General features: G+C 51.4%; 10 protein-coding genes across 10 annotated transcripts; 5 read left to right on the forward strand and 5 right to left on the reverse strand.

The window, feature by feature from the left end:
- The first annotated feature begins 866 nt into the window (after window positions 1–866).
- B0T26DRAFT_716429 (uncharacterized protein) lies at window positions 867–2,266 on the forward strand. The gene is made up of 2 exons (XM_060442270.1): window positions 867–1,381; window positions 1,554–2,266. The coding sequence occupies exons 1-2, from the start codon at window positions 1,199–1,201 to the stop codon at window positions 2,079–2,081; spliced, it is 711 nt and encodes a 236-aa protein (XP_060294432.1). The 5' UTR covers window positions 867–1,198; the 3' UTR covers window positions 2,082–2,266.
- Window positions 2,267–3,884, reverse strand: B0T26DRAFT_716434 (CRAL-TRIO domain-containing protein). Its single transcript, XM_060442271.1, has 4 exons — window positions 3,434–3,884; window positions 3,320–3,369; window positions 3,145–3,268; window positions 2,267–3,061 (listed from the first exon to the last, which is right to left on the reverse strand). Exons 1-4 carry the CDS (start codon window positions 3,617–3,619, stop codon window positions 2,402–2,404), a joined length of 1,020 nt encoding a protein of 339 aa, XP_060294433.1. The 5' UTR covers window positions 3,620–3,884; the 3' UTR covers window positions 2,267–2,401.
- Window positions 3,885–4,692: 808 nt separating this feature from the next.
- On the reverse strand, window positions 4,693–5,742 carry B0T26DRAFT_741953 (Prefoldin subunit-domain-containing protein; the record flags this gene model as incomplete). Its single annotated transcript, XM_060444039.1, has 6 exons — window positions 4,693–4,827; window positions 4,891–5,016; window positions 5,100–5,198; window positions 5,269–5,380; window positions 5,489–5,614; window positions 5,711–5,742. The coding sequence occupies 6 exons, from the start codon at window positions 5,740–5,742 to the stop codon at window positions 4,693–4,695; spliced, it is 630 nt and encodes a 209-aa protein (XP_060294434.1).
- A 678-nt stretch (window positions 5,743–6,420) lies between these two features.
- Window positions 6,421–9,386, reverse strand: B0T26DRAFT_651618 (frequency clock protein; the record flags this gene model as incomplete). Its single annotated transcript, XM_060438292.1, has 2 exons — window positions 6,421–6,538; window positions 6,574–9,386. The coding sequence occupies 2 exons, from the start codon at window positions 9,384–9,386 to the stop codon at window positions 6,421–6,423; spliced, it is 2,931 nt and encodes a 976-aa protein (XP_060294435.1).
- A 3,287-nt stretch (window positions 9,387–12,673) lies between these two features.
- On the reverse strand, window positions 12,674–15,708 carry B0T26DRAFT_356301 (ribonuclease H-like domain-containing protein). The gene is made up of 4 exons (XM_060434584.1): window positions 15,232–15,708; window positions 14,437–15,177; window positions 14,199–14,389; window positions 12,674–14,150 (listed from the first exon to the last, which is right to left on the reverse strand). The coding sequence occupies exons 1-4, from the start codon at window positions 15,595–15,597 to the stop codon at window positions 12,740–12,742; spliced, it is 2,709 nt and encodes a 902-aa protein (XP_060294436.1). The 5' UTR covers window positions 15,598–15,708; the 3' UTR covers window positions 12,674–12,739.
- Window positions 15,709–16,254: 546 nt separating this feature from the next.
- On the forward strand, window positions 16,255–16,994 carry B0T26DRAFT_356381 (mitochondrial distribution/morphology family 35/apoptosis). The gene is made up of 5 exons (XM_060434585.1): window positions 16,255–16,443; window positions 16,500–16,537; window positions 16,598–16,674; window positions 16,737–16,830; window positions 16,897–16,994. Coding segments are annotated over exons 1-5 (252 nt in total). The 5' UTR covers window positions 16,255–16,402; the 3' UTR covers window positions 16,899–16,994.
- Window positions 16,995–17,281: 287 nt separating this feature from the next.
- Window positions 17,282–20,393, forward strand: B0T26DRAFT_781332 (N-acetylglucosaminyl transferase component-domain-containing protein; the record flags this gene model as incomplete). The annotated part of the gene is made up of 8 exons (XM_060446707.1): window positions 17,282–17,698; window positions 17,768–17,860; window positions 17,915–17,966; window positions 18,016–18,143; window positions 18,196–19,327; window positions 19,382–19,843; window positions 19,898–19,995; window positions 20,049–20,393. The coding sequence occupies exons 1-8, from the start codon at window positions 17,579–17,581 to the stop codon at window positions 20,391–20,393; spliced, it is 2,430 nt and encodes an 809-aa protein (XP_060294438.1). The 5' UTR covers window positions 17,282–17,578.
- A 615-nt stretch (window positions 20,394–21,008) lies between these two features.
- Window positions 21,009–22,827, forward strand: B0T26DRAFT_356570 (tubulin binding cofactor C-domain-containing protein). The gene is made up of 3 exons (XM_060434586.1): window positions 21,009–21,439; window positions 21,496–22,346; window positions 22,401–22,827. Exons 1-3 carry the CDS (start codon window positions 21,391–21,393, stop codon window positions 22,590–22,592), a joined length of 1,092 nt encoding a protein of 363 aa, XP_060294439.1. The 5' UTR covers window positions 21,009–21,390; the 3' UTR covers window positions 22,593–22,827.
- A 234-nt stretch (window positions 22,828–23,061) lies between these two features.
- On the reverse strand, window positions 23,062–23,589 carry B0T26DRAFT_753265 (RNA polymerase II transcription mediator complex subunit 9-domain-containing protein; the record flags this gene model as incomplete). The annotated part of the gene is made up of 1 exon (XM_060445644.1): window positions 23,062–23,589. The coding sequence occupies one exon, from the start codon at window positions 23,587–23,589 to the stop codon at window positions 23,062–23,064; it is 528 nt and encodes a 175-aa protein (XP_060294440.1).
- Window positions 23,590–24,044: 455 nt separating this feature from the next.
- Window positions 24,045–26,573, forward strand: B0T26DRAFT_716490 (BPG-independent). The gene is made up of 4 exons (XM_060442272.1): window positions 24,045–24,439; window positions 24,537–24,889; window positions 24,950–25,322; window positions 25,393–26,573. Exons 1-4 carry the CDS (start codon window positions 24,412–24,414, stop codon window positions 26,196–26,198), a joined length of 1,560 nt encoding a protein of 519 aa, XP_060294441.1. The 5' UTR covers window positions 24,045–24,411; the 3' UTR covers window positions 26,199–26,573.
- Window positions 26,574–27,895: the final 1,322 nt, after the last annotated feature.

Below are 27,895 nucleotides of genomic sequence, written 5' to 3' on the forward strand. Positions count from 1 at the left end.
CTATTTCCCATACTATACGAAGTCCCATGCGTTGTCCGGGGACTACATGGTGTTGGGAGCATTATTATATTTACATGGGAATTGGCTTCTCCCCGCCAGCTCTGGAACGAGCTTCGAGTGTTATAGTAGCCTGGTGGTTTTGTCTTTCTTTTTAGCCGGTTCTGTTCGTCTTTCATCTTTCATTATTCCTAGTAGGGGCTAATCATAGGACGCGTGTAATGGGGATGCGACTGGGAGCTGGGAGTTTCTGCATTTTGGTGGCTAGCGGTGGCTTTCTGATCCCTATTTGTTACACCTGTGCTTGGATCTAGGCGCTGTTTGCCTGTGTTGCTTGTACCAAAGAGGCGAGAGGTCTCATTTACAATCAGCCTCAAGGGTGTGGTACTTGCCAGCTAGGTCTTCTCCCGTTACAAGCGTGGACTTGGGCGGATACATCCTTTTGGCTCGTTTGTAACATACAAGCCTGACTTGGAAGTGAAGAAATGGAAGGAGAAGATTGCATAGCCCAGATATCATGGGAGTTGGCTCAAGGTGTACGGAGTAGTTTGCTTACATTGCTCTCGGTTGAGTTCTCAGTGTCTTTCTTTCTCAACTTGCCCTATCCATAATATCACAGTCTTGAGTATCTATTAGTTGCTTTAGGCAGGACTTTATCACGAATGAGTCAAAGTCGTTGGTTTGCTAGGCAGGACAAGCTCCAGTTTGGTCTACAGCATGATGACCCCGCCCCCACCAAACGGGCCGCCTGTCTTGAACCCACTGGTACATACATAGCACTTCCGCCTTTCTAGGTTAGCGTTCCCGTCTTGAACGGGGTGCACGGGCCCCGATAAGCTAGATAAGCGAGGAAAGGCGGCAGTGCGGGGGGTCCCAGATTGTTTGTTTTGTTTTGCTGATTCGGGAACGAGAATGCATTGAGTTGGGAAAGTTGCACAAGTCGACACTTCAATCTTTCATCGGCGCGAGCAGATGATTAGGGTGACCGACTAGTAACTGGCACTACAGCTTTCAAGGTCAGAATCGGGAGGCGGAGGGTTAACTGACCACAATGACCACCACTAGCCATCAACCAAATTGACAAATCCACGCTTGACTACTCTCGCACGACGGGCAATTATCAAGAGAACGCAGTTACGAAACCGCCCCTGCCACGACAAGAGAAACTGGAATAAAATAGCAAGAGAGGCTACAAGCCGCCATGGAATCGACATCGACCGTGCACCGGCGCATCGAGCTCCAAGCGCCTGAGGACTTTGCCTATCTCATCAACAATGTACGACGTGCCGCCGCCGACAGTATCAACGCGGCCTTCCCGCCAGTCGAGGGTGCCGACGGCCAAGAGGATGAGCTCCGCATACGGATTGAGGAAATGGTCAACAATGTAATGCACACATATTCCGCCGCCCCCCCCCCCCCCCCCTTTTTTTTGGCGTCTTGCCTTTGTTGTTCTTAGTTTCTGCGAGACCAGGAAATAGGAGTGTTTTTTTGTTCGTTTATTTCTTTCCCTCTCCCCTTGGGCCCTTGTTGAGGTCGCTGCTAATCCTGTGATTCAGTACATTATTCAAACATTCACGCTCGCTGCGCCAAACTTGACAATTAACGGTATGCCCGTGGACCCAGAGCTCTTCTTCTCGTCTTCTTCGTCACTGGCATCGCCAGCAGCTGGAGGGATATTCCTCACACCGGCGCCGGAAGAGCAGTACGAGGTATTCGACAGCCGCAAGCGGGCGCGGGTCGAGGATCTGGCGCGCGAGGAGGAGGACTTGCTGCGATCGATCGCGGCGCTGAAGCGGCGTGTGCCGCAAGCGACGGCGAGCGCGTGGGCGTTGGCCACCAAATCTGGATTAGCAGCGGACGACGCGGCCGTCGAGGCTGTGCGGACCTGTGTCGAGACGGACGGCGCCTTGTCTGGCAAGAAGACGCTCGAGGGTCTCGGGCCACTGGACCGGCAAGACGTTGTAGAGCAGCATTTCGAAACGGCAGTGGAATCTCTGGGTAGGCTGAAGCGTGACATGCCTGCTACTGTGGCGAAGATGGAGAGGGCGCGGGTCGCCGCCGGCTATGTTGCTACGGAAAGGTAGCGTGTTCACAACTAAAGCGGGCAGCTCAATGGCGTTTGGGGTGTCGATATTTTGTGCATATTGTCAGAAACGGCACGGCGTTTGGAATGTGTAATTAGGAAAGCGTCCGAGGACGCCGACGTTTGTCTATTTTATACTCATGCGGGACTAGACAGCTATTAAGAAAAAGGGAACCTGAAAAAAGAGTCTTTGCTCTTCCTAGACAAGAACCGTCAAAGACACCGCCATGGCTGCTTTCTGTGTGTTTTGTCCCAACCGTGCTACTTGTTTCTCCTCCGCTCTATCACTGGATTCTGGATCACAGCACTGCTAGAGTGCTCTTATGTCGCGGCAGGAGCCGGGGCCTTGACTTCGGCAACATCGGTGACAGCCGTTTCAGCAGCTGGCACGTCCGCACCGCCGTCCTTAATCTCGCCAGGGGTGTTGTTGATAGTCGTCTCCTCTGTCTCCCATTTGGGAGGCTTAGCCCATTCCTTCTCGCGCCACGGGCCCATGTCGCTGAGCGGACATCCGCCCGCGCACTCGCAAGAGCCTCCAAATTGCTTCGGGAGGTTCTCAGCGGGAACCTGCTCAAGTAACTCTTTCTGGTAGCCGCTGCCAAGCACGTGAATCTTCTGCACCGTGACGGGGTCAAGCCAGCCCTTGATGATACCCCATACAGTACCGAAGCCCCATGGCGCATTGATCAGGTACAGCCGCCCGAGGCGCTCGGGATAGTAGTTCTGGCTCAGGCCGCTGGCCTGCTTCACATAACTATAAACCTGCGGAGCCTTGCTGAGGCCCACGCCCTTGAGATCCATGATAGTGCAGCAAGTCTCGAGCAGTACGCCGCTCTTGCGGCTACACGCCGGAAGCCGCGGGTCCGCCAGCCGCTCGTATTCCACGGCAAGGTTGGTGAGCATGCGCTCTGCCGTAGTGATCTTGTACATGGCGGTCAAGTCAATGCCACCGAGCTGCTCGATGTAGACGGGGCGGCCATCCTAGAGGTTTCGGTACACACATTAGCACCGCTCGCAAACCACGCATTCTCACATGCGGAATCAGCGGCCGGCTGATTGCATACCTTGTCGGTTTTATGGTAGTACTGGGGGTAGTACTTGAACATCTCCTCCTTCTCGGGGTATGTCCACGACGGAACCGTCTCGTCAAGCTTGATATCTTGTCGCCACTTCTCGCACTCGACGAACCTGAGATCGTCAGCAAGCGTCTTGCGGGGACTTGGGGTGTTGGTTTATCACATCTTCTTGGCAAGTGCCACGTCAAATTTACGGGCACGGAGAAAGCGCAACTGCAACCGACTGTTAGCGTCATTGCCCGTCTCGAGACCGCAAGCACTGAAGAGCCCGCCTCACCAGTGTGAGCGTGTCGAGACGCTTGGTGAAACCCTCGGCCTCAAGCATCAGGCGCAGCTGGTGCACCAGCGCCTGTTGCTGCTTCGTCAAGTAGCCGGCGTGGCCATTCTGGGGGACTGGGGCCGTTGTCGGAAAGTCGTAATCATCGTACTTGGCATCAAGCTCCAGGGTTGTCGGTTCAGCCATGGTGTTGAGAAGTGCGGGCTCGTTGGATACGATCGTCTGGGACTTCGGGCTGGGAATGATTAGGTTGAAGAAGGACGGTGGAGGTCTAAAAAGGGCAAAATAATCGATAGGTTCTACTATGTAGAAGCCCGGGAAAATTCAGGCGACGCGATAGCAGTGCAGAGCTGCAGGACAATTCCAGGCAAAGGGGGGGGAAATTAAGTTGACAGCAAGAAGCAAGAAGGAGCCTACGTTGGGAGTTATTTGACAAGGGCTGAGGGTGAGAGTCGCTGGCGGCAGTAAAAGTATTGTACGGCGGCAGGTAAGATACCTAAGGTACCTTACTTTACCGGACTACCCTAGGTAAGGTACTCATACAGAGCAGCATTCCAAAATTCCCGTCGTCGACTCGTCATTGGAAGGCGCTGCGGCGGTAGACGCGTACTCCCCGGAAATACGTATTCACTTGTACCCAAGAACATACAGTACATACGTAGTAGTTACCTAATAAAACAGTGGGAACCCCGCCGTTGCCCCTCCTACCCTTTTGCTACTCTATTATAGAAGTAAAGAGCTATTCTTAGGCAAAGTGTTAACCAGATCTCAGCTTTACAAGACCAAAATGTACACTATCTGCGACGGAGAACAGGTTGGTTGGTTGGGGCATGACCAAGACGCCGCAAAATTCGGGCCTGGGGTGGTAGGCAATGCTTCTAAATAAACCCCAACCTAAAGCACCTTTGCCATCTTACAGCGGCGTGTTTAGGCACTGTTTGTCTCAGATCTTCGCCGTCAGGGTCAGATCCACCTTACAACCGGGGCCAACGACGACAACACCCATGAGTCATCTAATGCGTGCCCGCGGCTCAGTCATGTCGTGGCAGGGTGCTAGATACCGTGCCTTGCTATCCATAAGTTGTTATTAGGGAACGCACCGTCCTGCATTCGCATTCCGTTCGGTGACGAGCACGGCGGCGGATCCAAACCAGTCTCCAAGGTTTCTAGTAAGTAAAGGGGCCCCAAGGAGCTGCCATCGAGATCAACTCCCTTCAGACTGCCGTTCGCACGCCGGGTTGCATCTCCTTTTCAATCACTCAACCTGGTGGTGCATCCGTACCATCCGTACCTTTACCTTTCCGTGTGTCCGCCACCTTTTCCCCTTCGTCTTTCTCCTTGCGCTTCTGCACGACATCCCAGTTATACACCCTCGCAATCGCCACCTCCATGGTCTGTCGGTCAAAGGTCAGCATACACCGCATATGATGGCCGACGTGGCGCAGCGAGGTACGCACTGTAATCTGTTCTCTCAGGAAGTCAAGATCTTCTTCGCAATTTGATAGACTTGTAGTCGCAGCTTGGAGCTTAGAGCTTAGAAGCTCCTCGGCTTCATTAATGGGATATGACAACATTACGTTGGCCTTTTGTTGTTTTAGTCAGATATAAACGATCGACTAGGCTTATCATGGCACCAGGGGACAGGGATGGGAACGTGAAATCGTACCCCGAGCCATATGTAGACTTCATCTGTCGGCGGTATCTCTGCCTTTGCGTAGAGCGTATCGTTGAGTTCGAATGTTGTCTCTATGGGCTCGGGTTCGTTCTGCCAACCGTTAGTCCTATGCGATCGTTCACGGCCTGGCTATCCTCCAAGCATTTATTTTCGAGCTTGCCTTCCTCAGCTCCAAAAATCGGACTGTGTCCAAAGTCTTCTGGATGTCGGGCAGCTTGTCTTTCAAGCTAGCGACACGCCGCTGCAGATTCTGTTCCATGAACTGGTATTTCCTGCCAGAAGTTGCCGCGCGTTAGGAACAGCGAAACAGGCGAAGCGCTTTGGTTCCGTCCCTCGCCATGAAACTGCGTCACAGAACCGACCGGCTAGCGACAACTCACGCAATCATTTCCTGGAAATTTCGTAGCGTTGGCTCAACATCCGCATGCGTCGCCACATAGTCCTCGACCTTGTCGACGAACGGTGCATACGGGATGCCTCGGGGGTTGGAAGGAGCAACCTCCTTGCTGTTCACAGAGCATGTCAGGATACCACATTCACCTCCATCGGATTATTCGTCGAGGAAGACTGGGCTCGTAGTTGGAATGGAGTGCCTCGCTTACCCAGTCGCGGATTCTTTGCCTTTACTAGCCATTTTTATGCCTCACATGCTACGAAGGGGAAGAAATAGAATAGACGGCGCTGTACTCGTCGCAGAGTCGAACAAATGACGTGCCGAGATTGATGCCAAAGAAGCAAGCAGCAAAATTGGAATGGTGGGGGGTCTAGGCGCTGAGCTTCCTGAAGTGGGGTGGAATTATTATATGTGACATCGCCGCTGTCGGCCGGTTTCTCGACTTGCGATTTTACTGATACACAATCTGTACTGTACGGTATGTAAGATACCTTACCCACACCCTCAACCAACCTTTCTATTGCCTTCTCTCAATCAATACCTCTATCTTGATTCATAATTTCCATACGAATACTGGGCAGTTTCAAACCTTTGAGCTTTTGTGTCTGTTATGAAGTAGGCAAATGTGATGACAGGTATCTTGAACCAAGTAAAGTAACTAACTACCTGTAGGAACCACTAGGGGCATATTCAAAACTGCCATAACAAATGCTACCAAGACTTAACATATATCCTGTAGGTCATGAGCCAGCTTTCCGCCTCAGTAGTATAGGTCGCACTCTAAGAATTGGCAAACTCGAGGGGCGGACACTTTCGAAAACGAGATCACAGGCTGATCTCTACACGTCATACCAACTCCAAAGCAACAACCTGAGTCCCCAAATTTCACCACGCTGCTCAGCTCCGTATATTATCTGCTCATTCAGCTCCGTCCTCAACAGAGCTATTATAACCACTCTCGGCGCCGCCAGCAGTAGCTACTGAGCTACCCGTTCGGACGAGATTTACGCCCTTGTGATGGTTTGCGTTTTCAATGCTAGCGCATTAACGGGGATAGGGTGCGGGTTTGACGGCTCGCTCTCATCAGGCATGGCATCGTCGTCGTCTTCTTCTTCGTCACCGCTGTCATCTTGACCAACTCCCTTGCCATCGAATGATACGTCTTCTTGCTCGGGAAATGTTATTTCGGAGTGGTGCGGATTGGCCCGCTGAGATATCAGGGCCTCGGAGAGTGCATCTCCACCCAAAATACCCTCTTCATCCGAGTCAAGCCAGTCCAAGCCAAAACCAGATTCTGAGTCAGTGCTAAATGGTGGGAAGTAGTAAGCTGGTGGCGGCAACGCAATCGGCTTAAGTCGCTGAATCTTTTCAGAAACATATTCAATTCTAACCGGGATGTCGACGCCAACCGTGTGCCGTCGCAGGGGAAGAGGTGACGAGGTTTTCAATGATTCCAATCGGCTGGCAATAACCTCTGCAATGTCGTCCGAGCCAGAAAAACGCTCCGATTGGCGTGTAACTGCAAGTTTGGATAAAATGGTTCGATGAGTAGTAACCAACACGTCAAAGTGGTCTTCAGGGCGAACGCCGCCAAGACCGCAAGGCTCCAAAAGTGGCTCAATCGGGTCTTGTTGATCCATTTCCGGATTGTCACACCAGGGGAAATATATCTTATCGATGTTCAGTATATCTCCGTCATTGTCGGAAATATCAGCAAAATCAGAACCTGGAGATTCCGAGACTGTTGGGTGAGAACTGTCAAGGGGCCGAACCGGGAGAGAAGAGCCAGACGAGGTTCGGTGCACCAGGACATAAGGCCTACTTCGGACAGACGAATCAGGCTCCTGTCCTGTCGAAGTTAGGTATGTTGTTGGTGAGACGTCACCAGGATCTCCTGAGAGATCGGTGCAAAAAGGAGCACCACTATAATATATAATAGCACCACCAGGGCGGCGTCTTTTTCGCTGAGACGACCTAGAGCCTTCATATTCCCCAGCATTTTCGATGTTGCTGTCGTCCACCATGCCATCCGACGGTGGAGAATCCGTTTCCTCTGTTGACGTTTCTGCCGACGACGATTGCTGAACAAATAGGGGCTTGTAGTGAAAGCTCTGCGACCAAGACGACGGTTGCGGTCCAAATTTGGAGTCCTTGCTCGAGGTTCCCGACGCTGTTTGCTCTCCCAACTGAAGAGTCTTCCGTTTCTTTCTTTGACGGCCATGATTTGAACCGTCTGATTCATCGGTTGATGTACTCTTCTGAGAATTGTCCACGCTACTGTCGCTGCTAAACTTTGTCCCGTCGCTCCCCCCGCGCCAGCGTATTTTTCGGCCGTCGGGTGAGAGCTGGAACTTGGCACTCTTCTCACAGACGGCCGAGCGGATAAAGCTTGGTGTCACGTTGACTATGTGCATCTGTGCGAGATTGCAGAGCAGGTTAAGGTAAACCCAACCATCAGCGTCTGGAGACACATCTTGTCGGCTTGCCTTGTGGCCGACCATTATTTCCGGAGGGTCGAGGCCAAGATGTCGAATATAATCCATGTTCTCGGATGGTACTTGCACCCTGTCAGGATCTAGGTCACGAGGCCGGGTAGGCCGCTGCTCCGGCGGTAGAATGGTCGATGGTGAAGTCTGGCTTCCGCTCCGCCCCACACTTCTATTTCCATCGCCGCTTCCCGTTCCGTTTCCGCCAGATTCTGTCTGGTCGCCATTTGAATTGGACGATGATACGTTGTCACGTAACCGCAATTTCTTCTGCTTAGGATCCTGAGGCTGTATTCGAGCTTCGCGTGCCGCCTCCGGATTCCGCGCGAGAGCAACCGTCGGGAGCTCCGACAAAACCTCGACGCCCATGGCGGGAGCCAAGCCATTACGCGTGACAACTTTCCTACTTAGTTTTCCAGTGAAGAGTTGTTCTAAGCGTCGAACCACCAGTTTCTTCTTCTCCTTATCGGTCAACACCAGATGGCGAGGGAATAACCCGTCTGGGGTATCACGGAGATAGTGTTCCACCTTCTGCTGTGAGAGGTGCTTGCCGCGAGAACCAGTCGACGGACGCCCTTGAGACGGGCCAGATGATTGAGGCGCATTGGAACTAGGCCCTATGGACATAGAGGCATAGGCGGAATCCACGGGACGAGAATGTGAAGAAGAGGATGATGCATGTTTGGACATGGACTCTCTGGACGAGTACACGTTTTTGCCATGCCTTCCCGGTATCCTGCGTTGTGAGTGAGATTCACTTGGGGTATCCAGGCCAGCAGCAAATTCACGGAGCGTGGCCTCAAGCTCGCGCTTCTTCCGTTGTGGCAAGCCATGAACCTTGATCTCAAAAAGCGTCTCCCTCTTCATCATTTCCGGTCCAAGTTGTTTGTAACGTTTCAACTCCTTCTTGAGGCGCTTATTCTCAACGGTCAAGTCATCAATGACGCTTCGGAATCCATCCTCGCTGCTGCTCTGTGTGTCCGTTGGACGAACCGCGGGCATCTGAGGAGCTTCCTGTGCGAATAGATGTGCGGGATCTCGGAGAGAGGCACTCAGGCCCCGTTCTTCGTTGGCCAACCCCATCTCATTCTGGAAAAATGGGGGATCAACATCCATAGGACCGGTGTCGAACGTTGCTGTTGGATTTCGATTCGACCGGTCGAACCACCCTTTTGGATCACTGCGACTTGTGTTGTGGCTCTCGCTAGAGGAATTCCTTCGCGGCAAGCTCCGAGCCCTAGCCGAAGTATTGCCCGGTGACGTTTTTCTGGCAGCATCCCGTGCAAGCCGATGGTGGTAAATTGTCGCCGAATTCTCCGCCGAGGTCCTACGCGGCAGCGGATGAGTGTTTTGGAGCGGGGGCTGGCTGCCCTTCGACACGTCCTTGCTATCCGCCATATCTCCAACATAATATTTTCCTGGTCGTGTCCGTCGGCACCGCTCTCGCAGTTTTACAGACGCATGACGTTTTTATCTTCTCGATCCCAAGGTGTTGAAATCTTTCGTGGCGGATGAATGTTGTGTGTTTAACACCTCCAGAGCAGTAGCAAGTTTACGGGGGTTTTGGCGCCGGCAGGCGAAGATTTCTTATAACTGGCGTAAATCGGGTCTAAAAGAGCCAGAGTTAGGGTATCAAGGGTATATGGCTCAGCGGCGCTAAAGACGTTGGATGAACGACGAGCAGGCAAGCAGTGGTGACGGTTGCGATGACGGATTTCGCAAGAGGCAAGCCCGGGGAGAGAACACTGTCATGATTAGATGCCTGCCGGTCTCAAATTCGAAAATGGGCAGCCGCCGCTGGCGAACTGCGCGGCAATGGGCGAAATGTCAGGGTCTCGCGACTTGGTGGTGACAATGGTCTGGTGGCGATATATGTTAAGGTGGAGAAAGTCGCTCCAAGCCCTCTCTTGCGCTTGTCTGATGCGTCCTGATGTCACGGCAGGCAGATTCTCCACCTCGGCGACAGGGCTGAGAACTCGGTATGCGGGGGTCTGGAAAGGTTCGGTTGCACTTGCGATGTAGGCAAAAATGAAATGAAATTAGCATACCTACCGGTAGCTTCTACGACTTGAGCGAGATAAAACGGCTATCGGAAACTTTGCCGAATTGACTGGTTTATTCGTAGCAGCGTGTGGACTGGCAAAGCCAGATACCAATTGATAATAACACCATGGACGCGGGGGACTTCTTGAGGTAGTCAAGCCACGAGGCTGCCCGTTGGTCGAGATGATATTCGGCCTCAGGTTACGGAGTTGCATGCGCGGAGAATGGTAAAAGAAGAGGCACTGGCAATGAGCGAAGAATAAGTGCGGGCAAGCCCAAGGCAATCGAGATTGGCATTCATAGGTGGCCTGGCGGGATGCTTCGGTATGTCTAGAGCCATCGACGCGCTTCTAGTTGATTCACAGATGCAACATGGCTTGCTCCGATCCTTTGGCTCCAAACGGATCGAAGGTGATCGGAGAAATCCAGGGTCCTCACAAGGGAGGTAAGCAACTACCCTCAAAAATGGGGTGTACAAAGCAAGTCGGGAACAAGCCGCTACAGGGGTTCACCTGCACACCCATTTTTGAGGGGTAGTTCGTAAGGTAAGGTGTTCGACTCTTATTGTGGGGCATTGCCCTTGAGCTGTGGATCAGTTTGTAAAGTCACCCCACAACGAAAAGTAGTGGCCTTTACGGAGTCCTCCGTACCGTACATGGCACACTACAACGCTATCGCGTCTCGACACATTTGATCCCAATGTCCTATTTATCTTCGCGTATATTGAGACCGCACAAGGTACTCCGTAGCAGCCCTGGTACTTTGGTAAGCAAACCAGTTCTCAGCTCACGATAGAGGTAAGCGTGGACCTATGACAACTATTTTATTCAATTGACCTATGGTTAAGACCCTAGGGAAGACACGAACCGCCATGGTATACCTAGGTAGGTGTTCGAAGGGTGGTTGAGCTACGATGCCAAGTGGCGCCTTAGCTTCGAGGAGTAGGCGCATCGATTCACTTTCGATCACTTGTCTCGGCATCCGCATCGGGGCCTGGACCTCGACGTGGGGATTCCCAAGTTCCCAGCCAGGGGCAGCAGGCACTGTTCTTTTTCCCGTAAATAAATAGATACACAGTACGTACAGTACACTGAATATATCATGAAGTTAGGGGATAGACAGCAAGGGCGAAGTCCATGGACTTTAGTTGCATAGTTTTTCGTTTCCAAGATACTTGGTTCATTCCGTCTCGGCCTCATCGGTTTCGCCCAGGCCAATGACCTTCATTTGCAACTTTGATCGCATCTAGATTGACAAACTCCTGGCGTGTAATTAGTGAAATCATGCATTTTGAACCCAACGGCTTGCAGGAGTGTTCCAGACCGTTTGCAAGCTCACGAGTGTGGTGGCACTCACCAGGCGTTTCCTTGTGGATCTGGCTTTTGGGTTGCCATCGCCGGAAGTTTGGCTCAGTGGGTGTGGTGAAAAAGAAGGGATGTCGAGACACATAACCATTTAGGGGCTAGAAGGGCCGAGCGGACCACATTAACACCGATTACGGACTGGATTTACTCCGTACTATCGGCAGCAGTAGAATCAACCAGCATCATAGGTGCAGAGTCTCTGTCTTTGATACTTTGGAAGGTATTCGTACATGAATCACTGAGGTGGTCACCTATGGGGTCGGGAGACGACTATAAGTAACAATCGAGCGTTCTTCTGCAGGGTCCCCGCAATGGACCCCCGCCGGGATGGGCGACCGCCGAATTACGCTCACCCCTACCGATATCAATCCCTCGCCGGGTAGGCGAGTGTGTACATGTACTGTACGCGTGTATGGTATGGCGATACATACAAACACTCCGCTCGCAGGCGGTATGACCGAAAGTGGAAAAAACAGAGGAATGCTTTGTATTTGAGAAAAACATGTCCAAGTTCTGGAGGGGGGGGGTGTGGTTTGAGTCTATGTTGTCCTTCTTCGTAGAGATTGGGCGTCCAAGTGCGTAGTTTATTGACTACGAAAGGGTGTGGCGATCACTAGACCAAAGGACGATCGTCCGAGATTTTCCCTTTCAGTTCATGGTATAGTCTAGAAGGAGAATGGTCTTGTTTTGCTCAGTGCTCTTTCGGTTCCTTGCGGGGTGCGAGGCGGAACGTCTCTACACTAATAACTGGACTAGCGTGTTTTCACAGAGCAGCGTCGTCAAGCGGCTGCTAGTCACGTCACGTCACTATCAGAAGACGATCATGGTACTCCGTACCATCGTCCACTGTGCTCTTGCTCGTCCCAACACCAAAGTCTTCTCGAAATTTAAATTGGTTTTGGGGTAGGGCCGCTAACACACTGGCTTTGCGGCGATGTTGTGTAATTCCGTTGCTGTGGTTTGGCACGTACCTTTGACCCAGTTCATCAGAAATTTGGAACAAGCGCATACAAGGAACCAAGGCAACAAGCCCGGGATAAGTCGCGTTGGCACCGAAGAGCAATATTCTCTTTGTTCATTCCGATGCTCAAACGTACGAGCCCGGAACCAAAGAAACCCCTTTCCCAGCAAACTCCACGATACTGCAGGGGTAAACTTTCAGAGGCCATACCAGAAGAAAGGGGCCAGGCTCCCCGTGCGAGGAAGGATTTGAGACGGAGATTTATGCACTGCATTGGAGGCCGGTGGATATTGATTCTCTCACTATAAGCACCATGCTTTGGTGATTATGGCTTCTGACAGGTAGTCGTCCAAATACACTATCCTCGATTGGCTTGTTGACACCTATTTCTTGAATGTCGCCGTTCTTCCAGACTTCTCGTAATTGAGCTGCCTCGCCCCACGAGGACCATCGCCCGACTTCTTAGTATACGGATCAAACTTCCCCCCCTTCTTATCACCGGCACTGAGCTTTGACGCCGTTTGCAAAACAGGCGCGGCCTTGCTATAGTCAAACGGCCGCTCATCGCCGTCTTCGTCCATAGCACCGGCAGGTTGTGCTTGCTGGGCGGCTCTCATTGCCGCCTTCTTTGCCCGCCTCTCTGTTTTCCATGTAGCCCTAGCCTGCTCCCTTGATTCGATCTTGGCCAATTTCCGGGCCTGTTTTTTTCTAGCCTTCTTCTCGGCCCTCGACTCCTTCGCTGCTGCTGTCTCGTTGCTATGAGACCTGTCGCCGCTCAAGTCGTTATCCTTTATCCCGTCCTGTGGTGGGCTCTTAACGGACCCAGAGACATTACCGGATCGAATCTCAGAGTCAGGCTCTGAACCAGCATCAGACTGACCATCTAGTTCTGAATCTGTTGCGTCGTCGATGTTTTTACGCTTCCGTCCACCTTTGAGCGTAAAATTTTGATCTTCTAAAACCTGAACTTCAGGTTGCGTTTGATGAGGATTCGACGAAGCGGAATCCGAGGCAGCCTTTTGTATCTCCTCCCCGCTTCCAACAGCGCATGTGCCCTCCACGAATCGGTGATAAGGAAGTGAGATTTCTAGTATTTCGTCAGACTCGTTTGCCTTCGTAGACCCATCCCACAAAGTGCTCATGGCCATGTTTCCCCATAGTTGGGAGTGCTGGGCCCTAAGATCTTGGATGTTGGTGGACTTGTGGTCCGATTCCGGAATGGTTTTCGTTGGAACCGAGTCCAAGCTATTTTGAGCTGTGGCTCCGGGAGCTGCTCGGAAGAACTCTATCACTGAAGGGCCATTCACCCCGCTGGCCTGAGCTGCTTGGATCAGCTCAAACAGCCCGTCAAAATGTACCTTTAACCCCTTGGCATTGCTATCCAGCAAACTCCACAAAGCTTTTTTATCAGATGGGAGAATTCGAGCAATGTCCCCGAGGACCTGCTGCGTCATGATGAAAAAAGGGCTCTCATCGTCATGACGGGCCAGGTCATCTCGCCACTTGTGCACAGCTTTGTATACTGAGAACTGTTCGCCGTTGTATAGCGTGGGCGACTTTACCAACGTGTTGAACCAGCCACGTGGACCGAGACCGGTTTCGGAATCGTAGACCGGACTCTCATAGCGTTGCAAAGACACGTCCTTGGACTTCTGAATCACCAATTCAACCAGGTTCTTCTCTGGGTCGCTCAGACCTGAGCCACCGACAAGTTCATTGCGGACCATGTCGAATATATAGAGCAAGTAGTGTGTGTCGGATTGCGCATAGTAAAACATCTCTTCCGGTAGTGGCCTAACGAGGTGTCAGTGTGATTACTTAATAAAACGAGTATGTGCCTACCTGATCCGCCAGTCTGCTAGTTGGTATCTCTTGTCCGCGTCGAAGTCCACAAACTTCTTCAGCAAGTATGCTAGGCTTTTCCCTGGATATCCAAGCACACCGCATGCATGATGGGTATCAAAGAGACCGACCACGTACAGACCAAGGTCTCTTTGAAGCCAAATAATATCCATAAATGCCCCATGGAGGACCTGCGGTTGTCAGCACCATAAATGGCCTCTAGTTTCGTCTGGCTTACCTTTATAATACCCGGGTCGGCAAAGACTTCATTGAGGATCTCCAACTTGTGCCTCCACGGGACAAGGGTGTCGACTATCCAGTCCTTGTCTCGTGTGCTTATCTGCATAAGGGACAAGAGGCCCGTGTAACTTCTGTAGTCATGGTGCTCAAGATCGAGAGCAATTTCCTTGGCCTTCTTCAGTTCTTCGATCATCTCCAGCACTCCCTCGTAGGTATCAACCCATATAGCTGAAGTGGTCTCAACGGGAAGATACTCCTGAGCTTCCTGTTGCTGATACACTTGTTTGGGGTATTGCATAAAGCGTATCTCAGTTTCGTAAGGGTGCTTGTACCTGAGTAGGTAGTTAGCTCTGCGTCTTGATGAGTTCGTATTCTTATTTTTTTCCATCTTATTTTTCTCTTGCTGCAATTTAGGCTCCTCTACCACGCCTGCACCGCCTTCGCCACAATGTTTTGACACCCCCATACTTGATGCGGCTCTAGCAGGCCCCAAGATAAAATTTGAGGAAACTTGATCTTCATACTCTGTCTTGTTTTGCTCCTCGTCGGTAAAAGTTGACAAACTCTCTCCAAGAGGTACCACTGCATGAGGTTTCTTCGTAAGCAAAGGTTTCCACGGGCCAGGTTCGAAATTGTCGATCTTCTTCTGGAACGCATTCTGAGGCTTGAGGATGTTGGCTCGCTTCAGTGATTGGTCAAGGCGTTCGTGCGTCGACTTCGGCCGTTTGCTGTCACGACCCTAAGTAAGAGTTAGAAGTATCCGCATGGTCATTCGGTAAGTTCTTATACGCACAGATTCATCTACCGGTAGATTCTTCCGCTTGATGAGCCCAGTGTATTCGTCTAAGCAAGTGTCGGCTTTCTCGAGGAGCGAGTCGATCACGTCGACAATACCTTTCCATTGAATGTCCACGTCATCCACATCCTCGAGAGTAGATACTTTCTGCCCAGTTGCTTTCCCTGCCGATGCGAGCAGATCGCTGGCCAGGCGAAGGAGGCGGTCCGTCTTGTCATCCAGCTTGTTTGCGACGGCGGGATCCACGGTTCGCTGGAATTGGAGGTCTTCGTTGGCAAGTCCGTTGACCGATCGCGTTACGGTGACCAATGCGCTCTGGATTGTCTCGCGCAAAGCGCCGAAACTTTGGGAGGAATCCATCATGGCCTGTATGGGCCGTTGTTAAGTGCGTCGGCAGCTTGTGAAGCTGGGAAAAGGTGTGTCGGTCAACTCTCAGATTTCTAGAACTTTTGGCGTTGCTAAAATGTAGGAAGTGGGGTGGAGAGAAACTTAGCAGGAAGACTAATTGAATAATTGAGCCAAGTACTAGAGGTACCTGAGGCTAGCACACACTGTGGGATCAATTTGGCGCTAATATGTTCCCAAATGTGGCCAAAACGACCTAATATGCGTGCATGGGTAATATCCGTCAACCAAATTATTCTTATTATTACATGGCTACGAACGATAAGATAACAATCCCTGTAGGAAGGCACGTCCCGTGAATGCCCCCTGGTACTCAAATTCTCAACCAAGCGGTTGGGTGCGGAGTATTCTGTGTTCAGGAAGCATGTATACAGACCCCCCGAAAGTGGCCAGCATGCCACAACCTGGAAGTTGTTGTCCCATAACAGAATATACCAGCCCCATATTTTCGCCCCTTGTGTGAACATTTCCAGCAACAAATTACCTACTATTTAATCGGTCGGCCAGGATATGGACTTGTGTGCATCTCTGGCCTAGGATTGACTTCGGGATTCTCCAGGGTGTCCAAAATAGAGACTGGACGGGAGTGGCGTTCTGTCTTGACCTTTGCCGCCTTCTCCGGAACCAAGGGGATTCATCATTCCATACTAGAGATTCTACCTTCTCTTCCCTTCCCTTCCCTTCTCCATCTCTTCATATCCTCGGCATTTATAGTAACCCCTAACTCGATTATCTTGGTGCCTACTCGGCGGCAGCTTTCAAGATGTCACAGTCGCTTGCGAAGCAGTGTAACGAACTAAAGGAGTACGCACTTATCTTTGTTCTTCAAGCTTGATACTTGCTAATTATTACGTACGTAGACGTTATGATACCTGCTTTTTAAAATGGTATAGCGAAAGTCTGTTTCCTCGAATGCAGAGTCCAGCTTCGAGCCTGACCATTACTGATACCTGAAAAGAATATCTCAGGGGAATTGGCACTGCGGACAACAATGAATGTTCTACGCTCTTCAAGGAGTACAGCAGCTGTTTGCAGGTACGGGCTGAGTGGGCTGCTGGCCAGAAACCGGACTAAACGTTGAATATGATCTTTCTTAGGAGGCCCTTAAAGAGCGAGGCATCGACAGACTGTTAGAGGACGCACGGGAAGACAATAAGGAGAATGACGCTGCATTTCTTGGGAGAAAAAAGTGTAAGCAGATTGCCCCTGCCCTGCTGGTGCCTCACCAGTATTCTAACATGACTTTCCTTTTAACAGAGACGAAGGACAACATCGTGATGCCCTACAGCGCCACATCCCGCCCCATCCACATTGCGCGTCTGTTTACACGTCCTCTACATATTGTGCAGAGCAACTGTATTCGTATTGGTCTTACACCAATATCCTCTTTGGGAGCAAGACTTTTCTATTCGTGGCCTGAGAATCGGATGGCAGACAGATACATTAGCTTTCAAGGATTGGTCGTGAAAAAAACGCAATACTTGTTCAAGGTCTGATACCTCCTTGGTAGTGCCATCTGAAGGAATCGTGAGATCTGCACAACAAATGGGCTCTGAGGTACCTTAGGTACCAGACGGCATTGGTGACGGGAGTAGAGGTACGAGCGCACGGTCCACGCAGTCTGCAATTGGCTCTGGAATTCGAAGCCCCACTGTCGACCACAATAGCCGAAAGCGCTGCGGATGCACACACACAGTTGAGGCACTCGCAACTTCATCCAACCTCCAGCTGTAACAGAACCGCACCTGCGTCTTTCCCAACGAGCTTCTTTACCCAATTTACTACTGCTCACGCCACAGATTCGACTTTGCAACCCCTCAATCGTATGCGAAAAGGTTGAATCCGACAGAGAATATCGCGGCCGCACACTACCCACAAGCCAGACCCGTCGCTTCGTCCCTCTCTCGGCATGCCCAACTCGTAGAAGACGAGCGCGTTCATGCACCCATTCTCCACTCTAACACTCGGCATATTCGTAGCTGGCTACATCACTGCTCGTTGGGATCTTGTTACTCGCCTTTATGAACTTGCCATCTTTGCCTGGGATTACGGAGTGGTTGTAAGTGCCCTTTGCGCCTTGGCTGCTAGAACTTGCTCGGATCCTGACAGTTGTCTTATACGTGTACAGTCTCGCGCCGCCAAAGGTTTCGTCGTGCTCACCGTTGTGTTCCTTGTCGTTTTTCTCCCTGTCGAACGTCTCGCCACCCGGGAGGCAAATCTGGTACACCTATACCTCGTCCGCCAACTTGATTACTTGCTGATAAAACCCGCCTAGCACCCGCGATCCCCGGGTTCCGGTATCTCGGCCAGAGAACAATTGAGGCGGCGTGGCTCCTTTTAAGTGCCTGGTCGTGTCCCCGCCGTCTGTCATGCCAGAGCATGATGGATTGATGCGCGTATTCTGGCCGGCCGACCTCATAAAATCCGGCCTGAAGGGCGTCGTTGTGGGTTGGAGAAACTCGGCACTGGATGTATTCGTCCTAGCAATTCTGGACGAAGTTGAGGTCTGTCTTGTCTTATCAAAGCGCGACGTTAGGCCAACTAACACCTCTCTAGCCTCGCAATGTTGAAAGCGCCTTGAAAATAGGAACTCTTCTACGAAATGCTCCTCACCCGGTCAGCCGCATCTACGAATTATGTGGCCAGTCAGCGTTACATGTCCTGGGGCTAGCAAATACACCCGACACTGTGGAATTTGATCCCCCATGGATTCGTGTCGCAACAGTACCGGGCAACCGAGTGCCCTCTGTCTCATGCGCCCGAGCTTTAAGCATTCAAGTCGTTCTCTTCGAGAGGCCCTTGCCTGGGCGGATGCAGTATATCTCCCTAAATCCCATTGCTCTCGCCTTGGGGGATAAGCATGGGAGTGCCAGGCAGGACTTTCCAGGAAGTGGAGAGGAAGACGATGAAAATGAAGAACGACGTAGAAAGGAGAAGAAAATGCAACTAGTCGAGAAGCTTAAACTCCACTCGGTGGTGAAACGCATTCCTTCCGCCAAGGAAAAGGCTTTGGCCAAGATCGTGAACCAGATCAACTGGGCATGGGAACTTGAAGATTTGCTTCAAAAGAACGTCTCACGCATTGGCACGCGGCCCAAGAGGAGCCTCAGCGTTTCCGAGAGAGTGGTTGAATCCGCGACGACGATGCGGGATATAATCCTTGTATGGTTGTGGGATTTCGTCACCGTCTACGTCCTGCCTATCATCAAACGAGTTTTTGTGCTGGGCTTGATGTCTCATCGGATTGCTGCCGAGATACTATTGCTTGTCTTGGAGTGGCGAGCGCGGCCAAGGTATGCAGCACTCAAGGACATCTCCGCCACAGCTCAACAAGTTGAAATCCGGCTCCAACAGTTCTGTTACTGGCCAATGCAATATGTGACTCTCCGATTGAGAAAGAATGATTGGGAAAGCGTGACGACAAGTCATCCCGATTATATACGGTTCTACAATAGCCTGTGGCTCGTTGCAAACGATGTCATCATTGGAATTGCCCTCGGCTCCTACATAATCGACAACTCTGCCTGGGTCGCCGAGGAGATCAGTGAGCTCCTCAGCCAGTACACGGTCGAGGCATTGCAAAGCAGCATCTCCTGGCTCATGGGTTGGCCTGCAGGCCTGAAACTAAACAACGAGCTCGCAGCATTTCTCGGGGATTTATTCCTATGGGTCATTGACTACTGGTCAAGTAGGCGTCTTGTTTGAGCTGTTTTATCTAGGGGTCTCGCTAATATGTCGCCAGGCTGCATCGATGCCCTCCGCCCAGCCTTACCACACATTATCTGGTTCATCGGCTTCTCTAGCTTCGCTGGAGCAAGTATGCCGATAGCCTTGTTCTCGGATCTCCTCTCTATTCTAACGATCCACATCTACTCATTCTATCTTGCCTCGGCGCGAATCTACCACTGGCAGTTGAATATTTTAATCTCGCTCTTCCATCTTTTCCGGGGGAAAAAACATAACGTTCTACGGAATCGTATAGATTCGTGCGACTACGACCTTGATCAACTGCTAGTCGGTACAATTCTCTTCACCCTCATCTTCTTCCTACTTCCGACAGTCGTCGTCTTCTATTTGAACTTTGCGATTGCCCGGATGGCCATTATTTTACTCAAAGCCGTCTTCGACACTATGCTTTCGTGCCTAAACCACTTCCCCCTTTTTGCCCTCATGCTCCGAGTCAAAGACCCGGGGAGGCTACCAGGTCTGTAATATAATTTCCAAGTCCTCGGCCGAGGCTTAGCTTACCAGACATTAGGGGGTATTCGCTTTGAGCTTCGAGATACCCAAGATTTGGGACTTCTCGATGAAAATGTCTCAAAGCAGTCATCTTCAACCTCTGTTATATACTTGAAAGTAAGGGCATTCTTGACTTCGCTCAATTTGAACTGATCTAACTCGGCTTCTAGTCCATTCCCTTGAACTTCAAGGCCATGTTTCACCAATATTTTCAAATGGGGAACCGGATCCGCAAGCACTATCTCTCCCCACGTGTAGTGCTGTGCCTATTGACGGGCAAGTTTGTTCCGCCTCTTAACAGAAAGAACTTATACAGCCTTCAGTACAGCATGCTTCCAGCTCGGAGGGCAGGATTTATGGAGATGTGGGATGCGGTGAACTCATTGCCATCAACAGCAAGGAGACGGTCAACCCCAGTGTACGCGCCCGCTTTTGCGAACGGGAAGAAGTACTCTAGGTTTGAAGGGGTAAGGGCACGAGGCAACGGTCAGGCCATTGGACAACCCCCAATGTAGCATAGCATCGCATTGCAATGGAAATATATGAAAAATTTTCATGATTGCTTCTCCCCGGAGTAGTTAAACGGGTGCTGGAATCCCACCCCGTTCTGTAGCCGCTGACCATGTGGCTTTCGAAGACCAACCGCCTGCCTGCATTACAACTTTGGCCGAAAGGGCTAAGGTGGTGCCAGGCGCTCCCGTCAGGTACGAGTCGGAATTTCGAAGTATTAGAAGTTACCTTGGATGAGTAAGGTAAGGCAGGTGAGGCAGGTAAGATATGTAAGGTACTAGTAGTCTACTAATAAGTGGCCGTATCAAGACTTGTGTGAAATGCAACTCCCAGCATTGTGTTCAAGTAAGGCAACTTTAGTGTTGAAGTGTCCAGCGGAAGAAACGACGTCACGGTGCATAAGGTAAGGTACCTAGGTACCGTAGGTGCCTTATCCTGGTACCCAACTGTGACGGGGAAGTTGGAAAAGGAGGAACTAGTTGAAGCCTTTTCCCTGCGAGTAATAGACACCGCTATAAATCGATTAGGTACCTACACGAGACAAGAAATAGCGACGACTTGTTCGCAGCCGTCTCCAGCGGTGCCTTCTTCCAAGTCGGGACCAAACTTGCAGAGAGGAGGTGCGTCACATCAAGTCTCCACCGTAGCTGTTTTCTTGACAGATGATCACTCTCATTCGTCAACTGAGGCTTCTTGCATTTTGCCCCTCCATGTACACACCATGTATGGGGAAAGTGCCCGTTAAGGTGTGGGGAGGGGGGAGGTCCCCAGCTCCAAAAGAAACCGGGCACACCTGTTCATGGGACGATTCTTCTCCGCAGTCTCCTTCGCGCAAGTTACCTACCTCACTGGTATTATAAGACCCATCCCGCCCATCTATCTCCCGAAAGGAGAAGACGAAATTCTGGCAGTGTGCATGTAAGTGGCACTTATTTCCTCGTTGATTGCCAAAGTTGTGCAGATGCAGATTAGTTACCTAATTATCCAGAAAACAGAAGCTCGATGGATGCCAAAGAACGGTTTTACCGCCAGTTCCAGGCAACGACAGCCCGTAAGCATGGTTCTGGAGAAATCAAGAAAGAGACCCGCGCTCACCTCAAACCCAAGGACTCCAGGAGCAGATTAGCCAGCTCCCAACTCTCTCGGTCGCCGGGGGCGAGCGCCAAGATGCCATCGAGCATGTACTTGCTGGCATCTCGCGTCTTTCGAGTGAGGTTGCTGACTCCAGCGACTATCTGCCAGCTTACGACCAGCGCACTTACTCGCAGACGCTCAAGACGCTGAACGACCAGTTCAACGATGCCATAGCCACACTCACACCCAAGAATCGCTTCCAGTTCAAACCTCGTGCTGCTGCTCAAGCCACTGCCGCTACCGATCGTAGGCAGGACAGTCGGCATCTAGTTCCCACGGCCAACGACGGCCTCGCGGCCGAGACAACTACACCTAGCACCACATCCACGTCCGATTCCCTTGAGCCTTCAGATACCCTTAGCTCTCTCCCAGTATTTTCTGGGAAGAATTACAACGAGGAAGTTGCGCGACCTACAGCATCTGGGATCCGTAAGCCGAGCTTCTCAGCTGCTCGTGATATTGTCTTGTCTGACCATGACCGCCTGCACATCATTCTCCCTTCGTCGGCGGCACGGGCGACCTCGGCCGGCGCCCTTACGAATCTCCGCGGTTGTGTTGTGGACATGTCGGTACCGACAAACGTCTCCGAAGGCGCTCCGTTTGCAAGCTTGGCATTAAAAAACATACAAGGAAGCGTCGTAGTAGCAGGCCATGTAAACGGCCCGGCACACATCACTGGCGTCCACAATAGCATACTGGTGGTGCTGGCACGACAGGTCCGGATACATGAATGCGAGAATGTCGACCTGTACCTTCACAGCACAAGCCATCCAATCATTGAAGACTGCAAGGGGATGAGATTTGCACCAGCCCCGACATACTATGTAAGTGCAACCCGGGCAAGGCAGACGGGGTTGGACACTAACGAAACGGCTCAGATTTCCAGCAGAGATGAACAAGAAAAAAACCAGTGGGATCAAGTTGATGATTTCAAATGGCTGAAAAGCGACCACTCGCCAAACTGGAGCATCCTGCCGGAAACCGAGCGCATCCCAGTAGATGTCTGGAAGAGCGTCCCCGGGGCGCCTGGGGTGGGTGTGGAAGATATCCTAAAGAAAGTAGGTCTCTGAATTTGAGCGAAACGGGAGAATAGGCTAGATTCAAATGGCAGACTGTAAAATAACCCAAAAGGAAGGCATCTTTAAAAGGGTATCGATTGTGTCGGTATTAGGAGGTTTTCCGGAAGCGTGATACCAGTCCCAAAGCTTAATCTAGCATTGATTATAATATTAGGCAGCCAAATTTTCTATCTGCCAGCCGGCTCGTTCTGAACCCTCGGTTAGAGAAAACGGCCCGCAGCGATGGCGGAATAATATTGAAATCACAAGATCGACTGATCTCAGAAAACGGCAACGGCAGAGACTTTACTCACTCCCCTCGTGCTGTACTCTGTCTTGAGCAGCAATGCCTCCAATTCAGCGTCCTCATTGTCTCAAGAAAATCTTGTCGCCCATGAAAAGTTTCGAAAGGTCCTCTGTTGGATGGGGTGGCCGCGATCTTCAGACAAGCGGCGTGCTGATAGTAGTTGGGGGCCGAAGATTACTCTACCATCCGCTCTCCCTCATCCCTCGTGCTCTGCTCGGCGCTCGCAAACTGTAGACCCTCATCCTTAATCCTTGCGAGCATAGCCACCTGTCTCCTCCTCCGCTCTTCAAGCTCGCTGATCTCTGCCTCCTGCTGCGCAATGCTCCGCCCTACGTCGGGCAGAGTTTTAACCAAGGCGCGCGCCCGCTGAAGCTTGTGCTTCAGGTTGTCAGTTGCGGCGGGCAGCCCCTTGATGCTGAGCATGCCGGTCCCGCTTCCCGCGGCGCCGATCCCGCCGGCCAACGGCGTGGATCCGGTCATCGCACCCAGGGTAGGTGTCGCGCCGCTTGGCCCTCCAGCAATAGACATGGCGCCTGTGGTTCCGCTAATGTTGGGCAAGCCGACAAGATTGCCAAGTGCCGGTGTTGACATGCCCCCGCTAGCTGCCGCTTGAGCTGAGCGTAGTTTAACAACGATGGACATCAATTCAGTGAGGGTGTCGACCGAGTCGGGCGAGAGCCCCTCTGGAAGATGAGACGCCATTGTGTAGATGCAAAATAGGCAGGTAAGTAAGTCGACGACGTGATCAAAAGTCTCGAAGCGGCGATGGCCAGTCGGCCACAAGATAAATTTTGCCTGCCAGACCCTGAGACAATAGAAGCCGTAAGAGAACTCGATGAAGAAGCAACGAAAAATAAGTATTCCATAGCCTGGTTTGCTCAACGAGATGGAATGAACGTCAAACTTAAGGCGCTTGAATAACGAAGGTTTGGTAAGGTACCTGTATGGAATCAACTGTTTCCCAGAGCCGGTAATCCGTACGAATGTTCTGTACATCCGTATGTATCGGATGTTGGACGGGGCTAACCAGCGGAAGTTACCGAGAGTGGAGGTCGGGCAGACTAATTACAGTGAGTGTGCATACGGATACGTGCATAAGGTACAATATGTATGCATGTGCATACGGTATATTTCCAAACAGTACCAAGGTAAGGTCAGTTCTCCTAGCGACCAGGAGTGGAGGGAGGCTACAGGTACCTTAGGTAAGGTCTGTAAGTGGGGTTCTCGAGAGGCCTACTCTACTCGCACCTTCCTTAGTCACAAAGTTTACCCCGCGCTCCCGAAATCTCTCAACAGTACTGTTGTAGCTCTACAGTAGGCAACTTGGATAGGAGCTTCGTCCCATTCTCAAATCAAGTTTTTATCCCGCACTCCGGGATATCTCTGCTCACCCTAAACAACATTCTCTCCTTCAGTCATCGTCTTACAAGCCTCCCTAACGGCAAAACGACTACGTTATCTCTCTCAGTTGAAACTTACCTTACTTAGACTTCACCCTTGAACGACCCCACCACCAAGGACAGGATGGCCCCCGATCACAAAGCCTGCCTGAGTACGTCTCGCCGTCCTAACTACCCGCTGGTCGCCTGCTATATCATTGTGTACCTAGAGCTTGGGTGGCTGATCATGATGGTCGTACGATTATATAGTCGTGATTGACGGCTGGGGCATTCCGTCGGACGAATCGCCGAAAAATGGTGATGCAATCGCTGCCGCCAAGACTCCGGTCATGGACGAGCTCTCTCAGAGCGCGACCGGATTTACCGAACTCGACGCCTCATCGCTTGCTGTGGGCCTTCCAGAGGGTCTCATGGGCAATTCCGAGGTTGGGCATCTCAACATTGGTGCCGGGCGAGTTGTCTGGCAGGACGTTGTCCGTATCGACCAAACAATCAAGCAGAACAAGTTCGCACAGAACGATATTATCAAGAAGACCCTCGAATCGGCAAAGAACGGGAATGGACGTCTTCACCTCTGTGGACTCATCTCCCATGGTGGTGTGGTCAGTATTTAACTCCATATCCTCCTATATCCATGAGATTCGGCTCTAACAATCCTGCAGCATGCGAAGCAAACACATCTATATGCCCTTCTCCAGGCTGCGAAGGAATACGGCGTCCCGCACGTTTATATTCACTTCTTTGGTGACGGCCGCGATACCGACCCCAAGTCTGGCGCCGGCTATATGGAAGAGCTCGTATCCAAGCTAAAGGAAATCGGCAGTGGGCAGATTGCCACGGTTGTCGGTCGATACTATGCGATGGACCGTGACAAGAGATGGGAACGAGTCGAGTTGGCCTTGAAGGGCATGATACTTGGCGAGGGCGAGGAGAGCAATGACCCGGTAAAGACGGTCAGGGAACGGTACGAGAAGGGGGAGAATGACGAATTTCTCAAACCCATCGTGGTGGGAGGCAAGGAAGCTCGGATCCAAGGTTCGCAGTCCCCCAGATTCCCAACCATTCCATTGACTTGGTATGTAGCAGTAGCTAATTCTCTTCACAGACAACGACACCGTATTCTTCTTCAATTACCGTTCTGACCGTGTTCGGCAGATCACTCAGGTTCTGGGCGATGTTGATCGGTCGCCTTTGGCCGACTTCCCGTTCCCCAAGACTACTCTGGTCACCATGACTCAGTACAAGCTTGACTATCCATTCGAAATTGCCTTTAAACCGCAACACATGGGTAATGTACTAGCCGAGTGGCTCGGAAAGCAAGGTGTCAAGCAGGTGCATGTTGCCGAGACTGAGAAGTACGCCCACGTCACCTTTTTCTTCAACGGCGGCGTTGAAAAGGCCTTCCATCTCGAGGAGCGCGACGAGTCGCAGGATCTTGTGCCATCCAACAAGAGTGTTGCGACATACGACAAAGCCCCCGAAATGAGTGCTGACGGGGTTGCAAATCAGGTTTGCAAGCGCCTGGCAGAGCATACTTTCCCCTTCGTCATGAACAACTTTGCTCCTCCGGATATGGTTGGCCACACGGGCGTGTACGATGCCGCGATTGTGGCTTGTGAGACCACAGATAAGGCAATTGGAAAGATCTACGAGGCATGCAAGCAAGAGGACTACATCCTCTTCATTACCTCTGACCATGGAAATGCCGAAGAGATGAAGTTCCCTGACGGGAAGCCAAAGACGTCGCACACTACCAACAAAGTGCCCTTCATCATGGCGAATGCCCCCGAGGGCTGGAGCCTGAAGAAGGAAGAAGGCGTCCTGGGAGATGTGGCCCCGACAGTACTGACAGCCATGGGACTGCCGGTGCCCTCGGAAATGACTGGCGCTAGTTTGTTGATCAAGTCTTGAGGGAGGACCTGGGCTCGGAATTGGACTTCGCAATGAATAGGAACATGAAACGAGCAGGCATATAGACGAATAGACGCCTAGGACACAACATTCGGGACGAAGAACCACTATGCTCAATGCGGAACTAGATTGTATGGGAAATGAAACTTGGGAGTAGACTTTGGCCGTGGTAAGAGGCAAACGGAGAAATAGCTATGAAGAAGGGACTTTGTTGAAATCGAATTTAAGAAGTGATCCCTGCTCTTACACGACGACCTCTTATATCACACACAATGAGCCCGCTGAATATTATCGGCCGGAGAAAAGCCGCTCCACGAAGAGCATTATTTATATTCAATATTACACCTGGGATTGCATAAAAACGACTAGACTTTCTGTTCGCGTAGTTGATACTTTGCCTTAAGGACATACATTACCTTGCATATTGGGGAGGACAAATACAGTCCTACAAGGCCAAATGTTTTCAAGCAACTTCGAAGCACCTGAGATAAAAAAGAGTCGGCCTAAATGACTGGTAATATGTGTGTTGTACCCAAGTTCCCTGAACCTCACGGCAATCACGTATCGTATTGTAAGTAGCTGTCTTAGGTACCTTACTAACCTTTACCTACCTGCATCTACATTTTCCCTTGTCCTAACCTGTTTCCGTGTTTGACTTTCAAACGCGGGGTAAAGACGAAAACAACGGCTCTCAAGCGGCAAGATCTCCCGTCTCTCCTTCCAAAGGCCTGCATAACTTCCACACAGGCCCTCGTTCTCACATGACGCGGCCGTGAGGGGAAAGGGCCAGGGGTGGTTCGAAGGAAGGCCCGTCCCTCCTCAACCGCCTTGTAATAAAGCAAATACCTCGGGGACTTCGAAGGCAGGTAATACGCTCCAACAACCTCCGGATTCCTGGTGTTAATTTTGACCTCATTTTGATTCACATCCTGTCTCCTCCCATCGACTACGAAGGGAAAGCGACACAACTGTCGCCCATTTACATTACCTACTAAGGCATTTGTTTACGGCACATTTGTTCCTCTGGCTAGGCCGTTCCTAGAGACGACACCGACCGGAAGCCCATATCGGCCCCGGCCTCGGAATCACGCCCGGCTTCGGCCGGCTGCCGCTATCCACCTCATCCTCGCTCCAATGAATTGGTCAGGAGCAAAGGTGGATGGTCTTTGTCAATATCGAGCCGGTGCGGTGTCCTTGGCGTCCATACTACACAGTCGGCGGGGTGCTTCCCCTCGCATGACTTTATACGACAGATCAACCGTTGTGAAGCTCGAGCAAGTGCTCACGCTCTGCCGCGATGCTGGGTGCGAGTTCTTTAATTCTGCCTACTTCAATTCTCGTTCCCTCTTTCCCTAGCATCTTTGCGAAGTCACAATAAAACGCCCATACAAATCAATGTCACAAACTCGATTTGATGAATTGAGCCCGTATGGCGGAGTGGAGATTGTGTCTGTCATTGCGGGTGACGAAATGAAATAGAGGTTTTGTTGGATGGTAGTCCCTCGAGAGGAACTAGGGTAGAATCGCGATTGGCTATTGTACAAGTTGTCGGGAAGTGTCGACAAGACGGACTTATCGCCTCCGTGGCTTTCCCCAGTCTAAGGTCTATGCCTCCCCCGTCTATGGTACGATTCTATTGCTATTATGCCACGTTCACACTCGGCCCCATTCCTTTCCATTCGTCATCTGCGATGTAG

The sequence above is a fragment of the Lasiosphaeria miniovina genome (assembly GCF_030549165.1).
Source record: "Lasiosphaeria miniovina strain SMH2392-1A chromosome Unknown B0T26scaffold_5, whole genome shotgun sequence".
In the NCBI taxonomy this organism is placed as follows: domain Eukaryota; kingdom Fungi; phylum Ascomycota; class Sordariomycetes; order Sordariales; family Lasiosphaeriaceae; genus Lasiosphaeria; species Lasiosphaeria miniovina.

What these genes read in the sequence shown, in the direction of transcription:
- B0T26DRAFT_716429 (XM_060442270.1), top strand. Translation starts at nt 1,199, where the DNA reads ATGGAATCGACATCGACCGTGCACCGGCGCATCGAGCTCCAAGCGCCT. An exon ending in TTGAGGAAATGGTCAACAAT is followed by an intron (nt 1,382 to 1,553) that starts GTAATGCACACA and finishes CCTGTGATTCAG; the next exon opens with TACATTATTCAAACATTCAC.
- B0T26DRAFT_716434 (XM_060442271.1), bottom strand. Translation starts at nt 3,619, where the DNA reads ATGGCTGAACCGACAACCCTGGAGCTTGATGCCAAGTACGATGATTAC. An exon ending in GTCTCGACACGCTCACACTG is followed by an intron (nt 3,370 to 3,433) that starts GTGAGGCGGGCT and finishes AGTCGGTTGCAG; the next exon opens with TTGCGCTTTCTCCGTGCCCG. An exon ending in GTGGCACTTGCCAAGAAGAT is followed by an intron (nt 3,269 to 3,319) that starts GTGATAAACCAA and finishes TGACGATCTCAG; the next exon opens with GTTCGTCGAGTGCGAGAAGT.
- B0T26DRAFT_356301 (XM_060434584.1), bottom strand. Translation starts at nt 15,597, where the DNA reads ATGATGGATTCCTCCCAAAGTTTCGGCGCTTTGCGCGAGACAATCCAG. An exon ending in CCGACCCGGGTATTATAAAG is followed by an intron (nt 14,390 to 14,436) that starts GTAAGCCAGACG and finishes TGACAACCGCAG; the next exon opens with GTCCTCCATGGGGCATTTAT. An exon ending in CTAGCAGACTGGCGGATCAG is followed by an intron (nt 14,151 to 14,198) that starts GTAGGCACATAC and finishes ACACCTCGTTAG; the next exon opens with GCCACTACCGGAAGAGATGT.
- B0T26DRAFT_356381 (XM_060434585.1), top strand. Translation starts at nt 16,403, where the DNA reads ATGTCACAGTCGCTTGCGAAGCAGTGTAACGAACTAAAGGA. An exon ending in CAGTGTAACGAACTAAAGGA is followed by an intron (nt 16,444 to 16,499) that starts GTACGCACTTAT and finishes TTACGTACGTAG; the next exon opens with ACGTTATGATACCTGCTTTT. An exon ending in TTTAAAATGGTATAGCGAAA is followed by an intron (nt 16,538 to 16,597) that starts GTCTGTTTCCTC and finishes ATACCTGAAAAG; the next exon opens with AATATCTCAGGGGAATTGGC.
- B0T26DRAFT_356570 (XM_060434586.1), top strand. Translation starts at nt 21,391, where the DNA reads ATGGATGCCAAAGAACGGTTTTACCGCCAGTTCCAGGCAACGACAGCC. An exon ending in GTTCCAGGCAACGACAGCCC is followed by an intron (nt 21,440 to 21,495) that starts GTAAGCATGGTT and finishes CTCAAACCCAAG; the next exon opens with GACTCCAGGAGCAGATTAGC. An exon ending in CACCAGCCCCGACATACTAT is followed by an intron (nt 22,347 to 22,400) that starts GTAAGTGCAACC and finishes GAAACGGCTCAG; the next exon opens with ATTTCCAGCAGAGATGAACA.
- B0T26DRAFT_716490 (XM_060442272.1), top strand. Translation starts at nt 24,412, where the DNA reads ATGGCCCCCGATCACAAAGCCTGCCTGA. An exon ending in CGATCACAAAGCCTGCCTGA is followed by an intron (nt 24,440 to 24,536) that starts GTACGTCTCGCC and finishes ACGATTATATAG; the next exon opens with TCGTGATTGACGGCTGGGGC. An exon ending in TCATCTCCCATGGTGGTGTG is followed by an intron (nt 24,890 to 24,949) that starts GTCAGTATTTAA and finishes ACAATCCTGCAG; the next exon opens with CATGCGAAGCAAACACATCT.